The sequence below is a fragment of the Pogona vitticeps genome, chromosome 6 (genome assembly GCF_051106095.1).
Source record: "Pogona vitticeps strain Pit_001003342236 chromosome 6, PviZW2.1, whole genome shotgun sequence".
In the NCBI taxonomy this organism is placed as follows: Eukaryota; Metazoa; Chordata; class Lepidosauria; order Squamata; family Agamidae; genus Pogona; species Pogona vitticeps.
In genome coordinates, this window is record NC_135788.1 from 101,079,735 (window position 1) to 101,096,821 (window position 17,087).

The 17,087-nt window shown below is 41.6% G+C and overlaps 1 protein-coding gene across 2 annotated transcripts; it reads left to right on the top strand.

Annotated features, from left to right (window-relative positions):
• The first annotated feature begins 298 nt into the window (after positions 1-298).
• SNRNP70 (small nuclear ribonucleoprotein U1 subunit 70) lies at positions 299-16,761 on the top strand. 2 transcript variants are annotated; one of them, XM_020794046.3, is made up of 10 exons: positions 299-409; positions 2,107-2,263; positions 2,431-2,493; positions 2,990-3,044; positions 3,268-3,332; positions 3,523-3,585; positions 4,437-4,518; positions 12,051-12,152; positions 13,896-13,983; positions 15,857-16,761. In XM_020794046.3, exons 2-10 carry the CDS (start codon positions 2,117-2,119, stop codon positions 16,506-16,508), a joined length of 1,317 nt encoding a protein of 438 aa, XP_020649705.1. In that variant the 5' UTR covers positions 299-409; positions 2,107-2,116; the 3' UTR covers positions 16,509-16,761. The 2 variants fall into 2 exon arrangements, with proteins under 2 accessions (XP_020649705.1, XP_020649704.1); XM_020794045.3 differs by having other exon boundaries at positions 315-479.
• Positions 16,762-17,087: the final 326 nt, after the last annotated feature.

Here is a 17,087-nt window from a genome sequence, read left to right on the forward strand (position 1 = left end):
CAATGTTTTTGTCTCTTTAAATTTTTGGCTGCTGAACCCCATAGTTTATGGAGAGGAGATCTCTCTGTTACTTTGGATGAAACAATGCAAAATTTTAAGGCGCAAATATCACACCTCAGCCAGCAGTGCTGAGAAAGAGCGGGCAGCTTTTTAAAATCCTCCTTCACTTTCCTGAAACCGCCTCCCCTAGCACCGCCCACCTCTCCTCTCTCAGCTTTCGCGGATGGATTATGAGAGTTAACACAAAAATAAAGCCCTGCGCGGAAGGATCTTGATAAGGGGGCAAGGCATAGCGTCCGCGGCTGAGCGTGCGCAGACGGAGCGCCGACTAGGCCCAGCCTGAGGCGGCGGGAGGCGCCGAGTAGAAGAACGAAAACGCGGCCGAGCACCCCGACGAGGGAGAGTCTGAGTGTGTGTTTGTGTGTGAGAGAGGAGCGCCGAGTGCGCGGTGGGGCGGGAAGGCCTGGCGGCGTGCAGTGGTGTGTATAAGAGGGGAAATGAGTTGTTTTTCACGCGCGCGTGTTTGGACTGGAGGGGAGGGGGGCGGTTGGTGCTCGTGAGGGGAGGTTTGAGGGCAGGGGTTTGCGTCATGGGGGCCCTGCGGGGAGGTTGCTCACAGAAAAAGAAGGAGAGGGAGAAACAGAAAACCCCTTAGTTATTGTTTTTAAAAAGCTTGCGGGCGGTGGGTGGGAAGGCGTGAGCACGCGTGACTGGCTTTCTGAGAGAGCAACAGCAGTGACGATCATAGTCATGCAGGAAAACTGCTTGAATGTTGAAAACGCTTTCGCTACAGGGTTGTTGTTGTTTTACAACAGCCCTGCAGTGTAGGCCTCGCGTTAGGATTGCCCCCCCCCTTTTTAAAAATGGGGAACTGAGGCCATGACAGAAGTGCGCCTGTGGCTTCCCCTTGCAGCAGCCACATGAGGTGATAGAATGGCCTGTACCATTTCAGACTGCAGGGTGGTGGGTTGGTGGAGAGAATCCATCGTCCCCGAGTGCAGGAAACCAGATTTAGGCTGAACATCAGGAAAAACTTATTAACTGTTAGAGCAGTGCAACAATGGAACCAAGGTGGTGAATGCTCCATGGCTGGAGGCATTCAAGAGAAAATTGGACAACTCTCTGTCAGATCTGCTTTGATTTGGATTCCCATCTTGAGCAGAAGGTTGGAGTCAATGACTTTATAGGCTCCATTATGCTGTGGTTCTGTGATCAAGTTTTTTATACAAGCACTGTAGAGAGCTGCACTGGAACCTTTTGCTTCCTCTGTTTTGGTTCTTGCTTCTTCCCAGCCTCCATTTTTAGACACCAGGGAACTTCAGATTCCTCACCTGAAATGTGTAACTCTTCTTTGCCTCTGCAAGATCTTACCACCTGCCCCTTATATTGATCAGAAGCAAAGCCAATCTGATATGGTTGGATTGGCTTCTTGTAGATCCAGGCTGGAATTCTCAACTGAGCTATGAAACTTGTTGGGTAACCTTTGGTCAGTTTCTTTCCCCACATCCCATGTCAGTTTTACCTACTTTGCTGGACTAGTCTGAGGATAAAGCAGGTAGAAAGAGCCAGGTATTCTGCCTTAAGCTTATTGAAAGAAAAGGAGGGGGGCAGCATAGACAAGATTCATAATGTCTTCCCTGGTTCTAAGAGTCTTTTATAGCACAGTTCTCTGTTTATCAGAAATAATTAATTTTGTGTTCAGTGGGATGTGCTTCTTGATAAGTGTTTTGAGGATAGGATTTCAACTTTTGTATCTATTTGTTACCTACGGCTGGAAAGGTATAGTATATGTAAATCCTATGATAATAGAGTGAAGAGTGTTTTATTTCAGGAAATTAGGCAATAATGGATTGAATGTGGAGAGATTTACTTCTGAATAAGATGGGATTGGATTGCACTGTAAATATAGCATCTACTTTTCTTGGCATAGAAGTATCTTCCGGAACAAAATTGTTTATAGCCTTTTGTTTATAAATTGCAACTGTCTTACTATAATTCAGGGCTAGTATTAGTTCTATTTCCACAGTCAGAATAGCTAGCAAGATATCTGTCCATTTTATTAGCCTTTCCTTACATTTTTTGACTCTTGTTCTCTTAATGTGGCAGATTTTCCAAGATGACGCAATTTCTCCCCCCAAATTTGTTGGCATTATTTGCCCCTCGTGATCCTATACCCTATCTGCCTCCTTTGGAGAAATTGCCCCATGAGAAGCACCACAATCAACCCTACAGTGGTATTGCCCCTTACATTCGTGAATTTGAGGTGAGTGTTTCTGTTTCAGTTTTGATACATCAGGCTTGAGGAAATGTTCTTTTGACATTGGCTAGTGCTTGTGGCTATGATAGCAACTGCTTTCATAACACTTTATGTTTTTCCTTCATTAAATGTTAAGAATTAGAAATAGTTATTAAAATCAGTTTCTATTTCAGGATCCACGTGATGCTCCTCCACCTACTCGTGCAGAAACACGGGAGGAACGAATGGAACGGAAGGTATTTATAGTGCATAGTAGGGTGGGTTATGGTAATCTTAGATATGATTAAAAACTTTTTATTCTTTGAGCAAATAAAGATCAAATTTTATCCATTGTGTGTTAAGAAGGTGAGGTGGGTGGTCACTGTAGAATTCAAAAGGATGCGATTTCTTATATCACAGTCCGTAGTTTTTTTGTCCATGACAACCATAGGCTTTTTGCTGGGAAGAAGTGAAGAGCATTCTCTTCTTTCCACCAGTGTGGAAACAGCACTCTCTGGGTGGTAGGGAATACAGAAATGGCTTTTAATTCTCATAATCAACAATCCTAATGCTGATTTTCTTTTCTTCGCTAATATGAAGAGTGGAGAAGGAGTGGGCTGCATAAAATCTTTCAGTGATGATTTGGTAGAACAAGGGTCAAGGCATGCCAGGAAGCTGCAGGTTATGAATTCTTGCTTTAGACTGTTTTTAAAAAAGTTTGTTACTGACTGTCTCTACCCTCTTTGGTTGCAGAGGCGGGAGAAGATTGAGCGCCGACAACAGGAAGTAGAGAGTGAGCTGAAGATGTGTAAGTCAGGGAGAATGGCAAGAAGTAGGAAGGGTTGATTAATAGCATTATCGGTTTTCTTTATTTACTGACAGTGGCTTTAAATGTTTCATATGACACCTTTCAAGCTGATTATTGCCACATTAGTTCATGTCAAGACCTAATATTTGCATAGTATGTATGAGAAAACACACAAGAAAAATGAATTCATTTTCTTATTTGATTGCATTATTTTTCCAATCAGGGGACCCTCACAATGATCCTAATGCTCAAGGAGATGCCTTCAAGACACTGTTTGTGGCCAGAGTTGTAAGTGACCTTCCTTGTTCTTCCTAAAAATACTTAATTTAAATAAGGTTATTATGGTGTCACTTAAAAAGAAGTTAGGATACAAATAAAAAGAAACAGTCCCTGCAGCATTCCCAGCAGAGCTCATATCTGTAGTTTTCCTCAGATGTCATCTTTGCCTTCTCATTTTGCCTTTCTGTTTACCTTGTAGAATTATGACACAACAGAATCCAAGCTGAGGCGGGAATTTGAAGTCTATGGGCCCATCAAAAGAGTAAGTAGGGGTACCATGTAGGATCAGTTTTGCAAAAACAAAAACTGAACAACTAAAAATCATCTTTAAAACCCTGCCTTCATGAAAGCTGCTACAATTTTCTGTTATTCTTTAGGTATTTAAAATGTAATTGTCACCACATTCAACATGTTTTGCACACCAGTATTATTCTCAGAATGAGAGATGGGTTAATGTTGTGTAACTCTTGTCTCCTTAATTTCATTGTGAGCTCAGTCTTCACATGCCCTGATTGAGATTGCAATCCTATTTAGCTTTTTCCTGTCTGAGAGTAGGCATTATAGTGTTCTCTATCCCACAACATGGTGGTTTTTTTGTTCCATCTCAAGGATCGCTGTTTTGCATTCAGATATTTCTGATCAGAAGTATCAAAACATTTGGGGATTCCAACTCTAGTTCTGTGACTTCATGTAATCACAATCTTTGCCTTTACTTTTCCACTGCTCTCTTCTCATTCATGACATTGAATTGACATTGCCAAGACAGAGAAAATTTCAAATACTGTGGGATTGGGACTACTTCATCTCCAAACTCTAAGTGTCGTTTATTTTAAAAAAGAGAAATAGAGCAGCAGTTTCTGTTTCCCTGAATCACCAACATATTCTATTGTGGAAATGTCTCACCAAATAGACATATCAGGGGAGGTTGGCCATGGAATTTGGGGTTGAGGGTGGGTTATTCTTTTTGCACAGGTAATCTTTAAGTGATGGGATTGTCTTTGGAGGTACAGTTTTGACACTGAAAGAAAGTTTGTTTCTGTTCTCTTGGTTGTGCTGGACTTTGAGATGGAACTATCTTGTTAGCCCTTTGCACAACTGCTAATTTATTTTTAGATCTACATGGTGTACAATAAACACTCTGGCAAGCCCCGTGGCTACGCTTTCATTGAATATGAACACGAGCGTGATATGCACTGTAAGTACAATCCTTTTCTGGGATGCTTCTGTGTGTCTTGTGTGTGTGTGTTTTATAAGATGAGTTTCTATTGTTAAAAAGTGTCTTGCAAACTTTTCAAAGCCCTTGAGCTTTTCAAGGGTTTGGGCTCCCCCCTGGGCAGGTAAGTACAGAGTAGGGGGAGCCTGGCTTGGTTTGGCGAGCACCCAAGTTCCGTTAATCTGTTGCTGCTGGCTTTCCAAGAGGATCCTTCCAGCTGTTAAAAGTATCCAGGAGGGAGAATGGTTTTACTTCTTCAGTGTATGTAATTCAATTACGAGTTGATGTTGGAGATTATTATAGCTACTTCTGTTTACTTTATTTTATTGTGAAAGTAAATTAACGTAGCTTGGGTGCTGCAAACATAATGTGTGTACTAAAGTAACAGGCAACAGTTCAACAGATCTTGTTTTTGCCCACTAGAATTCCCTTGTGTTTGGGAGGGGTAATCCTATAGGCAGAGGGGGGATAACTAGTCACACTACTGTCTTTTTTTTGGGAAGCTAAAGCTACTGCTTGCACTGTGGGACACAGCAGTCATCATAAGGGGTGCCCTCATATTCTGAACTGTTGCCCATCTCCTTTCTGTTAATTTGTTTTTAAGAGGGAGAATGAATGCTGTGAAGAAGTTCTTCTTCAAAAGCAATTGTAACTTTGACCTGAAGCTGTGTTTTGAAAAGATGCTGTTGTTGAGAGGCGTGTTGTGAGCGGGGTGTATTAATTCTGTGTTCTTATTGTCACTGCAGCCACCTTTCTGATGGCTATTGCCACTGCTGGCTTGCAGCTGATCCTTATGCTTCCCCTTTACAACATCTCATTGTATGGTTGGTATAAGGGTTTGTATAATTGGTAAGAAACCTCAGTACCCAACACACTTCTATACACAAGCCAGGTCAAAGGCAGATGCCAGGTAATAGGACTTAGTTAAGAGTGGAGAGAAAGATAGGGGGTTCTATTTCTCTTCTGGCCTCTGTGCAGCTCTCTTGCTGTATGGAAGAGGAAAGAGAAATGGGTTTCTTGTGTTGTATTATTGGCCCTATATCTTGCACTATCAGTTTAGTGGGGAGGGAGGGAAAGACAGATCAGCCCTCTTCAGTAGGGCTCAAATATCCTGAGTGAACCCTCCCTCTCCAAGCCACACATGTGCCATTTATTGTTTCTGCAATCACTGGAGCCATTTTTGTGGCAGTGCAGGCAGAAACAGAATTGTCACAAATGAAATTCTTGTCTCTCTGCCCCATATAAACCTAGCAGAGGGGGCATCTGAAAACATTTCAGATTTACTGGAACAGAATAAAATTTCCTGTTACTCACTAATGCAAATTGGAATCCGTAATGACATTTGGAGTCACCTTAAAACCTGGCATGAAAATTCCTATTTAATGACAGCTGCTTTCAATGCTAATATAATAGTATTGATAAAATAATAAGCCTGATGCTAAAATGAGACACATTCCCCACTCAAATGCTAAGTTAAATATGGATTAGAGTTGCTATAGGACTGGATTGATAATGCTTGTAAATGTGAAGTGGGGACCTTAGATTATCATGTTAAACGATAATTATGTGCCATCAAGTCGATTATGACTTATGATGAACTTTTACAGATTTTTCTTGGTATAGAGTTTACAGAAATGATGCTTCTGGGGATACTGTGGGACTGCAGCTTCCCCAAGACTGCACAAGATGGCTCTTCTGCCAGAAGGCACAGTGGGGAATTTAAATTCTAACTTCTGGCTCCACAGCCAGATACCTAACTCACTGATTTATCCCCACCCCCACTTCAAAAAAGTTTGCTTGAGGCATAGTAAGGTATTCTTGTAACATACCAAATCCATGGTCATTTGTGACCAGTAACAATTGCCATGAGATGCATCTCCAGTACAACCAAGATGGAACTGCTTGGTTCTTTGCCACAGAGCAAAGCTCTGTTCCTAGCCCTGCACTGTACCCACTGGACATGTAGCTCCTTCATTCTTGCTTCTAGTTTCAAAAATATGCAGGATTTTAAGCTATAAAAGATTTATATATGTAGTGTACATACGTTTGTTGTCTTGAACTAAGGTAGCACTGTGGAGACTGTGTATGTGATTGTCTCCTTCCTGATCTTGGGCAGGCATTTCAGTTCCTTAGAGCTGGCTGATGGTGGAAATGGCAGCAGTATAGATATGAAATAGAAAGATACAGGGCATGTCAGGAAGTAGACAATCATCTTTTAAATCTCTTACTTGCATAGCTGTGTTAGGCTGTGCATAAGCCTATAGCAGACATACTCCATTAGCCTGTCTTGAATTTCAGAATGAACAAATAATCAGGGAAGTGGAAGATTCTTACCCGTTATTGTGGCCCGACTCCTGACATATCTCTGGGCTTTAATAAAAATTACAGTTTGTCCTTTGCCTCATGTAGTGGGATCTCCTTGTCTTAACATACAGAAATGCATTGACAAAAGATATTTTAACAGGAGCACTTTTAGACAAAATTGAGGACAAATGATTTCTGGTAAATACCCCTAAAACAGTTTATGTGCACAAGCCCTGAGTGGCTGATGTGTGTTTCTTAGAAGGGAGTGTACATTTTTGCCTGTGTTCTTTCAAATTCATAGGAAGCAGGACTGAGGATATTTGAGCTCTGCTTTTAGTTAGCAAGTAGTTAGTAATTAGTAAGCAGTTTGACTAATTGGCTTGACTTGGGGTACAAAGCTTAGGTAGATGGAGTTTTTTGGTCACCCATGGCGTTTTTGCCAAGGCTGTAATGGACCTTCCAGGCAGGACGTGGTTCGGATGTCTGTCTCTGCAGAGATTCTAACCATTGGTTCCTTTTATGGGTTTTAACACACAAGCAGGCAACTATATTACTGTTGCTGGGTTCCTAATTCCTTTTAGAGAGGTTAGTTTAGATACATCACATGTTTATTGCTATTCTCTCTCTTTTATCTCCTTTAGCTTAGTTCTTTCAATTGTATAGTATTCAAAGCTTTCAACTTGTCTGATGCAAGCAGTAGCTAGGAACACTTAAGGGGTGTGTTGCCAAAATGCTCAATTTCTGATGCCTTTGTAGTTGAAGGGCACATTCCTAAACATTGGGATTGGGTTTTTTAAAAACCTGTTAATTTAGATGGGACCTAAAGGGTTTTACTGAACTTGTCTGTTATTGCAAGACGAGGTTTAGATTGCCATTTAATCTAATGTTGCTGTGTTTGACAAACTTTGAAGACTGAAGGGCATCTAGCCTTCATCTGAGCTTTGTTTTGGGGCATTGTTAGCTGGGTTGGTTGGTTAGCTAATTAAAAAAACAAAACCCCTAAAAATGTGCATTTATCCTTGAAACTTAACTGCTGACCTGATTGTGAGGGGGAAAGTGTAGTCCTTAGAACTTTTGTCAGCATACATGAAAGAAAAGAGAAGCTGCAAGTATAGTACTAAAACTGCAAGCTGCCTAATGTGAACAGTAACAAACTTTCACTATTGGCTGCTTGAAGGACTTTGTAAATATTGAAAGTCTTTTTCCTGGCCTTGGTACTTGATCCATGCAACCCAAACCAGAGTGTTAGCTATGCAAAATGATAAGTGGGTGTTACTGGAGAACACCCAGTACTCATTTTTACATACAAAGGTACAACCAGTTGAAGCTAAGTACCTTTTTGGCCTTTGTCATTACCTGTTACTTACATGTAAGCATATGGAAGCTTGAAAAATTATCAGAATTCTCCTTTTTATGATGAGATTTTGGGATTTTAAATAACATCAGCTCATCCTTTAAAGGTCAGGTTTGCTGACTTGTCGTGCAGGGGGGGAAAGGGTGGAATGAGGCCCTTTGTTTAAAACATTAAAGTGGGACATTAGAATAATTCATTGAAAAGGGTCTCTGTATAGTAAATGTATAGGTGTAATTATAATATAGCAGAATTGTTCCAGGTGAGTTTCCCAATCATAACACATGGTGTTACTCACACTCCCTGAATACCTTTTAAGGCTTGAAGAAAAGTTATGAGGTTGTTGTGCTAGGGCCATAGTGGTTAATTGCAAAATGTGCCCCAAATGTAATGTGCACTACAGAGGGTGGTTTCAGGTAAGCATTCTCCAACTCTCCCACGGACTGATCTCTTCACTGGAAAAGGCCCAGCTTCGTCTCCTTCCTACAGTAAAATGGTGGTGAATATGTGGGGCAGGGATTCTGCCCCTTGCTGACTTGATCCACTGACTGTCCTGTCTGGAGATGAGCCATGAGACTAATGTGAAGGCTCTGTTTGTAATGGATGGTGGTCTGTCATCCTTTCCCAACATCCAAACTGACTGGCTGCTGATGCTCAGCATGATGGTTGGCTTCAAGGCCCAGGATAACATCTTCGCCATTGGGCAACGTTTGACTTGATGATCTTGTCAAGCCCCATCTTCCAAAACTGTCTTTAGTAGCTGATAAATCTCTACAGTACGTTAAAATAAAAGAGGCAGGGGACAGCAAAGTGTTGGAAATTGCATTCTCCATCAAAGAAACAGATTTCTGGACATTTTTTAAAGATTCCAGAGCTTTCCAAAGTAATTCAAAATGGATGGAAATATTTTGAGTGCCTTCTACTTCAGGCGGATAGCTTCCAATTCTTTTTTTTCTGAAGTAATAGTATTTTCTTCTGCTTAACATGTTCGATGGAAGATTGTTGCCATTTGTTCTGAGACAATTCTCCACTACCACCAATTTTTCTTTCTTTATTTTTTTCATTTTCACTTTTGTGAACATGGTAAGGGAAAGAAAGATCTATTTTTTCTTTATATGCACACATTGAAGAGATAGAATCTGTGTGTCTACGCAACAAGAATGTTTTTAATCCTTTTTCTTTATGTAGTATGTGCATGTGGTTGACTTCATGAACCTTGCCAGATGTTAAAATGCCATGCTTTTCCATTAAGACAAGTATCTTCCCCTGCATTTTTCTTTAAAACCAACTGAATGTGCATTGGGCTGAATCACATTATTAGTCTCCAACTATAGTAGACACACTGAATAGATCAGACTTATTAAATAAACACTAAGTCCCATTGATTCAGTGAGTATACTTTAAGACCACAGGTGGATGTAGCCCATTTTTTGTCTTTTCTCAAACACATATGTGCAGTAAACAGTTTTAAAAAATCTTTTAAAGCAAAATACAGGATAAGAATAATATTAAAACTCGAACACCATCTATAAACAACATACAGTTTGTTTTACACTATTAATTACAGTGGGGTCTCTACTTAAGAACGTCGCTACTTAAGAACAATTCTACTTAAGAACAGCTCCGTTTGCTAAATTTTGCTTCTACTTGAGAACAGAAATCCTAGATAAGAACAGGGAAAAAAAAACCTTTCCTGCTCTTTTTAACCTTAGGTCATCTTAGGTTAAAAAAAAATTCTCCCCCTAGTGGTAGAGTACGTATTAACCAGCTTTGCATTAGTTCCTATGGGAACTAATGCTTCAATGTACGAACGCACCTCTACATAACAAAAAACAGCCAGAACGGATTAATTGGTTTTCAGTCCATTGCTTCAAAATTAGCTTCCTCAGAAGTGCTTTTAACACTGTTCCCTGACCTAAGAAAAAATATCCCCCTCTAGTGGCAGAAGGCGGAATAGCAGCTTCCCATTAGTTTCTATGGATGGAAAAGAGCAGATACGGATTAAATGGTTTTCAATGCATTCTTATGGGAAATGCAGATTCTACATAAGAACTTTTCCACTTGAGAACCACCTTCCAATACGGATTAAGTTCTTAAGTAGAGACCTCACTGTACGGGTTTAGTATACATTTCAGAATGGTTGAATTACACTTATTTTATTTTCATTTCTGAAAGTACTCTCCCACAGACATGTAGTCATCTCAGGTCGTTTTTAAAAGAGCAGCATTTCAGTAACCAAAATACATAGTTTGACTACCTGAATTTTGAGACAGGCATATTCTTAAATGGAAACTCTTCTGAAATTGATGAGTTGATGTTCAGGTGGTGCAGCCTTTCCCCATCCTGTGCCCTCCATATATTTTAGACTACAACTGCCATAATCTATAACCACTGGCCATAATGGCTAAGGTTGATGAGAACTGTCATATTAAATCTGGAGGGTATGAGGTTCAGGGAGGTTGTAATAGTTTCTAGTGCTGCTTAACTCACACTGGAGGCCTTCTGCCATACAGATATCTATTGCCACATATAGGTGGATGTAGTAGATTTGAGGGGTGGTGATGTGGAGGACCACAAGCCTTATAAGGACCTTAAAGGCTTAAGCTATATTCAAGCTTTTAATTACAAATTTTACTTAGTGTGGGGAGTGGGTGAGGATGGAGGGCTGGAGACGGGCTGGCAGGGGTGGGGTGGGTGGAGTCTGAGTGTCCGACTTCTGCTGCTGAGACAGGTAAGGCAGGGAAGGTCGGCTCAGCAGCTAAAATGCAAAACCCCAAATACCGCCCCAGCCGGGGGCGCCCAGGCAGGGGGGAAGCTGCGCCTCGGGCCCCAGCGCTAGCAGCCCGATGCAGTGAGTTTGAGGAGTTAAAAGTTGCAATGGTTTTGTAAGTAGTTTCTCCAGGTAAATCCTTTTATTTCCTTTTTACATGTTAGCTGTGCTCGCTCCACCCCTTCCCTTAGCAAGTGGCTTGAGAACATTTCCCTTCCCTGAAAATCATCCTAGATATTTGCAGTGGGCTAACAGTGGCAGGGGTGGGATGGAAGATTAAAGAAGGCTGGGATTGTTGTGGGAGGGCACCAGCCAGTTCCCTAAGTGTTGCTACTTTTTGTGTGTGTATGTACTACCCACTCTTTCCTTGACAAACTTTCCATTACCTGTATAACGTAGAAATATTTGTCCCCTCTTTCTCCCTCTTTCCCCCACCTTTTTTTTAAAAATTATTTGTATTGATGGCAGGAGCTCTTGCTTTAGGTAGGGATTGTTCTTGGGACTGGCTGGTCAGGGGTGAAGGAACAGCAAAGCCTAACCTAGTCTGAAGTGAGCTGGGAGGGCTGAGGTAGAGCATTTACTTATTTGTACCTGGCCCTTTTCCCTCTGGGCAAGTGATGTATGTAGCTTGAGTGTCTTGACTGCTCAATAACCTTCCTTTTTTTGCAGCAGAGAGCAGGGAGTTGTATTTTGGGCTGGAGCTGGGGTTGCTCCACAGCTCAAGGGATTTGTGGTCAGCATGATGTGACTGTGTGGCAGCTGTGGTCATGCACAGCTCAGGTGTGCTAGCCAGTTCCACCTTCTTTTCCACAGTCATGTTGGTTTTTCCCCCAGCTTTTTAAGTCAGGGCAAGCACTAATTGCTCCAGGTTTCTCCAAGAGAACTTGTGGCAGTGCTTCCCAGGCAGATGTGGAGCAATCCCTTGCCCTTGGGGGCACTGGGGCCATAGAAGCCTCCTCCCTCAGAATCCTTTGTGTGTGGTATGTGTCTTTGGTGGGGGAGGGTGGGCTTGCTTTATGTACAGTGTGGATAATGGCAGTTCCCTTTGCCCTTCCTTTCCCTCTGGATACCCTTCCTGATCTGTTGCAGCGGCATACAAGCACGCAGATGGGAAAAAAATTGATGGCAGGCGAGTGTTGGTGGATGTAGAGAGAGGCCGGACGGTGAAGGGATGGCGCCCACGTAGACTTGGTAAGTGCTGGCAAAATCATGGCATCAAACAGCCAATTTTTACGTTTCTTCCACAGCTTTTTTCCAAGGCTGGAATTGAGAATAGTGTACAGTGGTGCCTCGCTTAGCAATCACCCCGTTTTACTGCAAAATCGCTTAGCGATGGACTTTTTGCCATCGCCAGAGCGATTGCTTAACGATGGCCCCTATGGGTAAAAATTGCTTTGCGATGATCGTGGGGACGCGATCATGGCAAAGCGCCCATTTTTAACAGCTGATCCGTGGTTCCAAAATGGTCGCTGGAAAAACAAAATGGCGACCGCTGTTTTGCCGTGCTTTAGAGCCACCTAAAATGGCCACCGCTATGGAGGATTTTCACTTACAGGTAAGTTTTTAGCCCGTAGGAACGCATTAAACGCGTTTTAATGTGTTCCTATTGGCTTTTAAAAATCGCTTAGCGATTAAATTGTTTAGCAATGTTTTTTCCTGCACGGATTAATGTCGCTAAACGAGGCACCACTGTACTGGATTTGGCCATCACAGAAAGAGGTTGATATTTAATAGAAGACTTAATAAGATATTAAGATGTTTGAGAGGCTGAATGAAAAATGATCTGCCTAAAAAGAGGAAAACTGAAGGACACAGACTAGCGCAGTTCATCAGATTATTTCTTTTACAGGTTAGAAATGGATGTAAGAAGCTGTTTACCATATTTGAAAGTAAACTTAAACAGTAGGTAGATTGCTATTTGGAATTTATGCTCGTGTAAGTATAATGCATAAATCACAGCAGTGAATTGCTGGTCATTAACAGCTCATATTCCTTATCATGTGCCAAATCACACAGGTGGGGTATGACCAGAAATCCAAGCGACAGTTCAGTCACTGGCAATTTATCACGATGCTTTATGCAGTTACCTTTCTGCTGGTGTTAGTTCCCAGTAGGATTAGAGAGAAATGTATATATTTTACATGCCATCAAGTCGGAACTGACTTGTAGTGACTCTAATAGCTCCTTCCATGTAAATGAGCTATTTCGAGAGAGGTTTTACCAGTTGAAGCAGCCCAGTGAGTTTCCATGGCTAAGAGGAATTAAAATTCAAATCCAGGTCTGAATGAGGTCTAGTCCATCACTAGATCCATTACAGCACATTGAATAGAGCAGTGGTTCTTAACCTTTGTTACTTGGATGTTTTTGAACTGCAATTCCCAGAAACCCCAGCCAGCACAGTTGGTGGTGAAGGCTTCTGGGAGTTGCAGTCCAAAACTCCTGAGTAACCCAAAGTTAAGAACCAGTGGAATAGAGGAAAACAGGCTTATGTTAAAACACTTTTTTTTAAGGAAAAGCTAGCGTAAGAGCCATTAGATAGTGGAGTAACATGGCAAAAAGGTAGAGAAATCTCTACATGGAAGCTTTGAAAATAAGTTGGACAGCTTGCTGTTGAACTTTTCGGTTAGACTAGAGTCTTTGTGATTGGCTATGGAAGAGTGTAACCTATGGAGCTGATCCTCTCCATCCAAGATGATGTCATCCTACTGCCTAATCTCTCTTGTTTTCCTCATTTTTTCCCTGACTGATAAAGTCATTGTTCTTATGAATCAGAAGCCTGAAGATATGGACTTAATTACTCTTCTTTCTCCCTGATTCCATACAAATTGTTTTTACTGTGTATCTTGCTTAAACTGAACAGCATGAACAAGTAATGGTGTACAGTATGAAGAAGGATGTTTTTTTTCCTCCCTCCCCCCCTCCCCATTTTTGAAGGTGGTGGTCTCGGTGGCACACGGCGGGGTGGTGCTGATGTCAACATCAGACACTCAGGCCGAGATGACACTTCCCGATATGACGAACGGTGAGTTGAGCTCTTATAGGGAATATTTAATTACAAATAGCTTACATCTATAGATGCTAAGATGAAGTACAAAAAAAATTAGGGATTGTGTCTATTCTAAAATAATTGCCATAGCTGCAAACATACTTTTCATCACAGTTCAAGGTGGTGAAAATGACTTTGAAAGTTCTTAAATGGTTTAGGATCTAGGTATTTAAGCCTGCCTTTGGCAATGGACTAAGCCTCAGGGATCTCTCCGTTTTACAATTCTGTGATTCTGTTTGACGGAACACCTCTCTGCACATGTAACTCTCCAGTAAGCAGTTTCTGCTGGGGAATGATTCTCCGTAGGATGAGATCCACTGTTTAGAGATGTGGAAGTGGAGTGTTTTTGCTGTGGTCCCTCAGATGTGAAATGTCCTCCTCTTGGATGTTTTTTATTTTGTTCAAATTGTTAAATAGTTTTAACAGTATTGAGAATCATTTTAGATTCTTTATTATTTTGTTACTGTTTTTATTGCCCCTAAGACCTCTCAGTATAGCTTAGGTTTAGAAATACTTAAGTACTGTAACAATGTACAAATTGACACTTTTGAAGCTAAAGTGGGAAAGAAGAGTCAGTGTGGCTAATAAATTCAAAGAAGTATAGGACCTTTTCCTGATATTCTGGAATCAACAGAGGCAAAATGTTATTTCATAGACTTTTTTAGATTTGCTGTAAATGAGGATAGGAATTTGATCTCTTCATGGTAGTATTTTTATAGTGCCTCATTAATTGTTCTACTCACAGAAGATGAATGTATTGAATAAACATACAGTGTTATTTGTATGTCTGTGAAATAAAAACAATACAGATAATTTTGGGGGAAAAACTGAAATAACTAGTGGGTGCTTTCACACTAAATGCCCTGCTTCAAAGAGTTGTGGAGTGAGATGGGAGGGCTTTATCATGAGTAATGCTTACCATGGAGAAAGTAATTTCTCAAGTGACCATGTTCCAATTTGCTTAGAGTTTTAGATGCTAACAGTATTACTTAAATCTTGCCCAGTGGCAAATAGGCAGCCTGCCTGTGCCTTGGACCTGAGATCCACTCAGCAGTAAGGCTTCTGTTTTTCCAGGTTTCAGCCTCAATTATTAGCCCATATCCATTCTAACACTGTATGTAGACATTGGTCCAGAACCTCCATGATTATCCCTGAGGAAAGTAGGGTGCTATGTCTGTGGCCACTCCTTAGACTTTTGCAGCAACTTTATATCAGACACTATAGGAGCAATAAAAGAATTATTGATTACTACTTCAAAATTTCATTGGTTTATTTTGCTCCAGCTGTATGCTAGAGCTTACAGAATCATACAAAGTATAATTTGTTCAGTTGTTCGAAGACTTACCAGGTGTTAAGAAATAAGCAGGTCTGAGTCACATCTGTATTTTAATATAAATGTTTTCTTTCAAAACCCTTTGGACTCTCAGGAAAGCTGTTCCTTTTTTTCTAGCTAAAAACTTGATTCTGTGGCTGACTGCAGCTCTTCAGACTGGGATATTCATTCTGCTTGACTTACACGTATCCATGTGCTTTTGTTTGGAAGATATTTAGGTCATAGCTTTCGAACAAACTTAAATTGGGCTTAAACAGATTCAGTATCATGAAACTGAGAAATAATATTTTAAGAGTTCTAACAGCTGTGGGAGATTTTTTTTGGTCTTCATATAACTAGAATTCTTAGAACCTTCTTAGCTGTTAAAGCTGCTGTTTAGCACAGCTATATCTTTCTGAATAAATGACATGTTCCTTTCTTAGCCGGTTTTTATGCCACACTTTACCAAATTTCCTGCTGAACAAAATCATTCAGTTGTTAATTAAGCATATTTTGACTTTTTCCTGGTTCTTAAAGAGATCGGGACCGTGAACGAGAGCGTGATCGCCGAGACCGCAGCCGAGATAGGGACAAGGAACGGGAACGCCGTCGTAGCCGATCCCGGGAACGCCGGCGGCGGACACGGAGCAGAGAAAAAGATGAGCGGAAACGCAGCCGGGAGCGCAGCAAGGATAAAGATCGGGAACGCAAGCGTCGTAGCCGTTCCAGAGACCGCAAGCGGGATCGGGATCGTGACAGAGACAAGAAAGAGGAATTGCCAGAAGTAACTGAGGCCCAGCCCGATGAAGCTACTCTTGGTGAAATGGGTGTAGATGGGCTAGAGGTGAAGCCTGAAGGGGAAGAGAAGGGCCGAGATAGGGACCGGGAGAGGGACAGAGATAGAGAGAGGGATCGGCGGCGCAGTCATCGTGATAAAGACAGAGACAGGGATCGTGACAGAGAGCGTCGTCGTGATAGGGACAGAGATAGGGACCGGGACCGTGAGCACAAGCGTGACAGAGGTGAGCGAGGTGGGGAGAAACGAGAGGAGCGGGGGCAGGACAATGGCATGGGAGAGGCCTTGGAGGAAACCAGCCAGGACATGTTCCTGGACCAAGAATCCATGCAGTCCGCTGACGGCTATTTATCCACTGAGAATGGGTACATGATGGAGCCCCCAATGGAGTGATGTGAATGGAGATTCTTCCTTCCTTGCAGCCCGGTGAGGTGAGGCTCTACCTCCCAAGCTGCCAAGCCACTGAGGCCCCATCAAACAGTCAAGATAATTGATTTTAACTGGTTTTGTTTAGAAGGGTAAGTCTGTTTCAGTTTTGCCTGTCCTAGCCCATTTCGTCTTAACATGTAATCTTCAACAAGCCCCTTGTGTACTTGGATATTTTTCTTTAAACAAGAATAAAGTGTTAATGTTTTCTCCATGTAAAGTATGTCTGGAGCTGACATGTCTGAATGGAACACAGTGGCTGGATTCCAAGCTGCTGATGGATCATTAGTCTTAGTTACGTGTTGATTACTTCTGCTGAAACTTTCACTGAAATACAGTCATTCAGTTTTTTGCAGGGGGGAATCAATATTGCATTTTGGAAGGTGTTCTTATAAGCACAGATGGGCTAAATTTTGCAAGTAGATTTAAAGGAGGTACTCTGAGATGTATCTGAGGATGGGCAGGAAAGGCAAACAAAAGTTTACTTTGCTAAATGGAAGATAAGTTTGGATTTGGTCCAGTTTCATAGTACTGTACTGTATGAGG

What these genes read in the sequence shown, in the direction of transcription:
- SNRNP70 (XM_020794046.3), top strand. Translation starts at nt 2,117, where the DNA reads ATGACGCAATTTCTCCCCCCAAATTTGTTGGCATTATTTGCCCCTCGT. An exon ending in CTTACATTCGTGAATTTGAG is followed by an intron (nt 2,264 to 2,430) that starts GTGAGTGTTTCT and finishes TTTCTATTTCAG; the next exon opens with GATCCACGTGATGCTCCTCC. An exon ending in AGAGAGTGAGCTGAAGATGT is followed by an intron (nt 3,045 to 3,267) that starts GTAAGTCAGGGA and finishes TTTTCCAATCAG; the next exon opens with GGGACCCTCACAATGATCCT.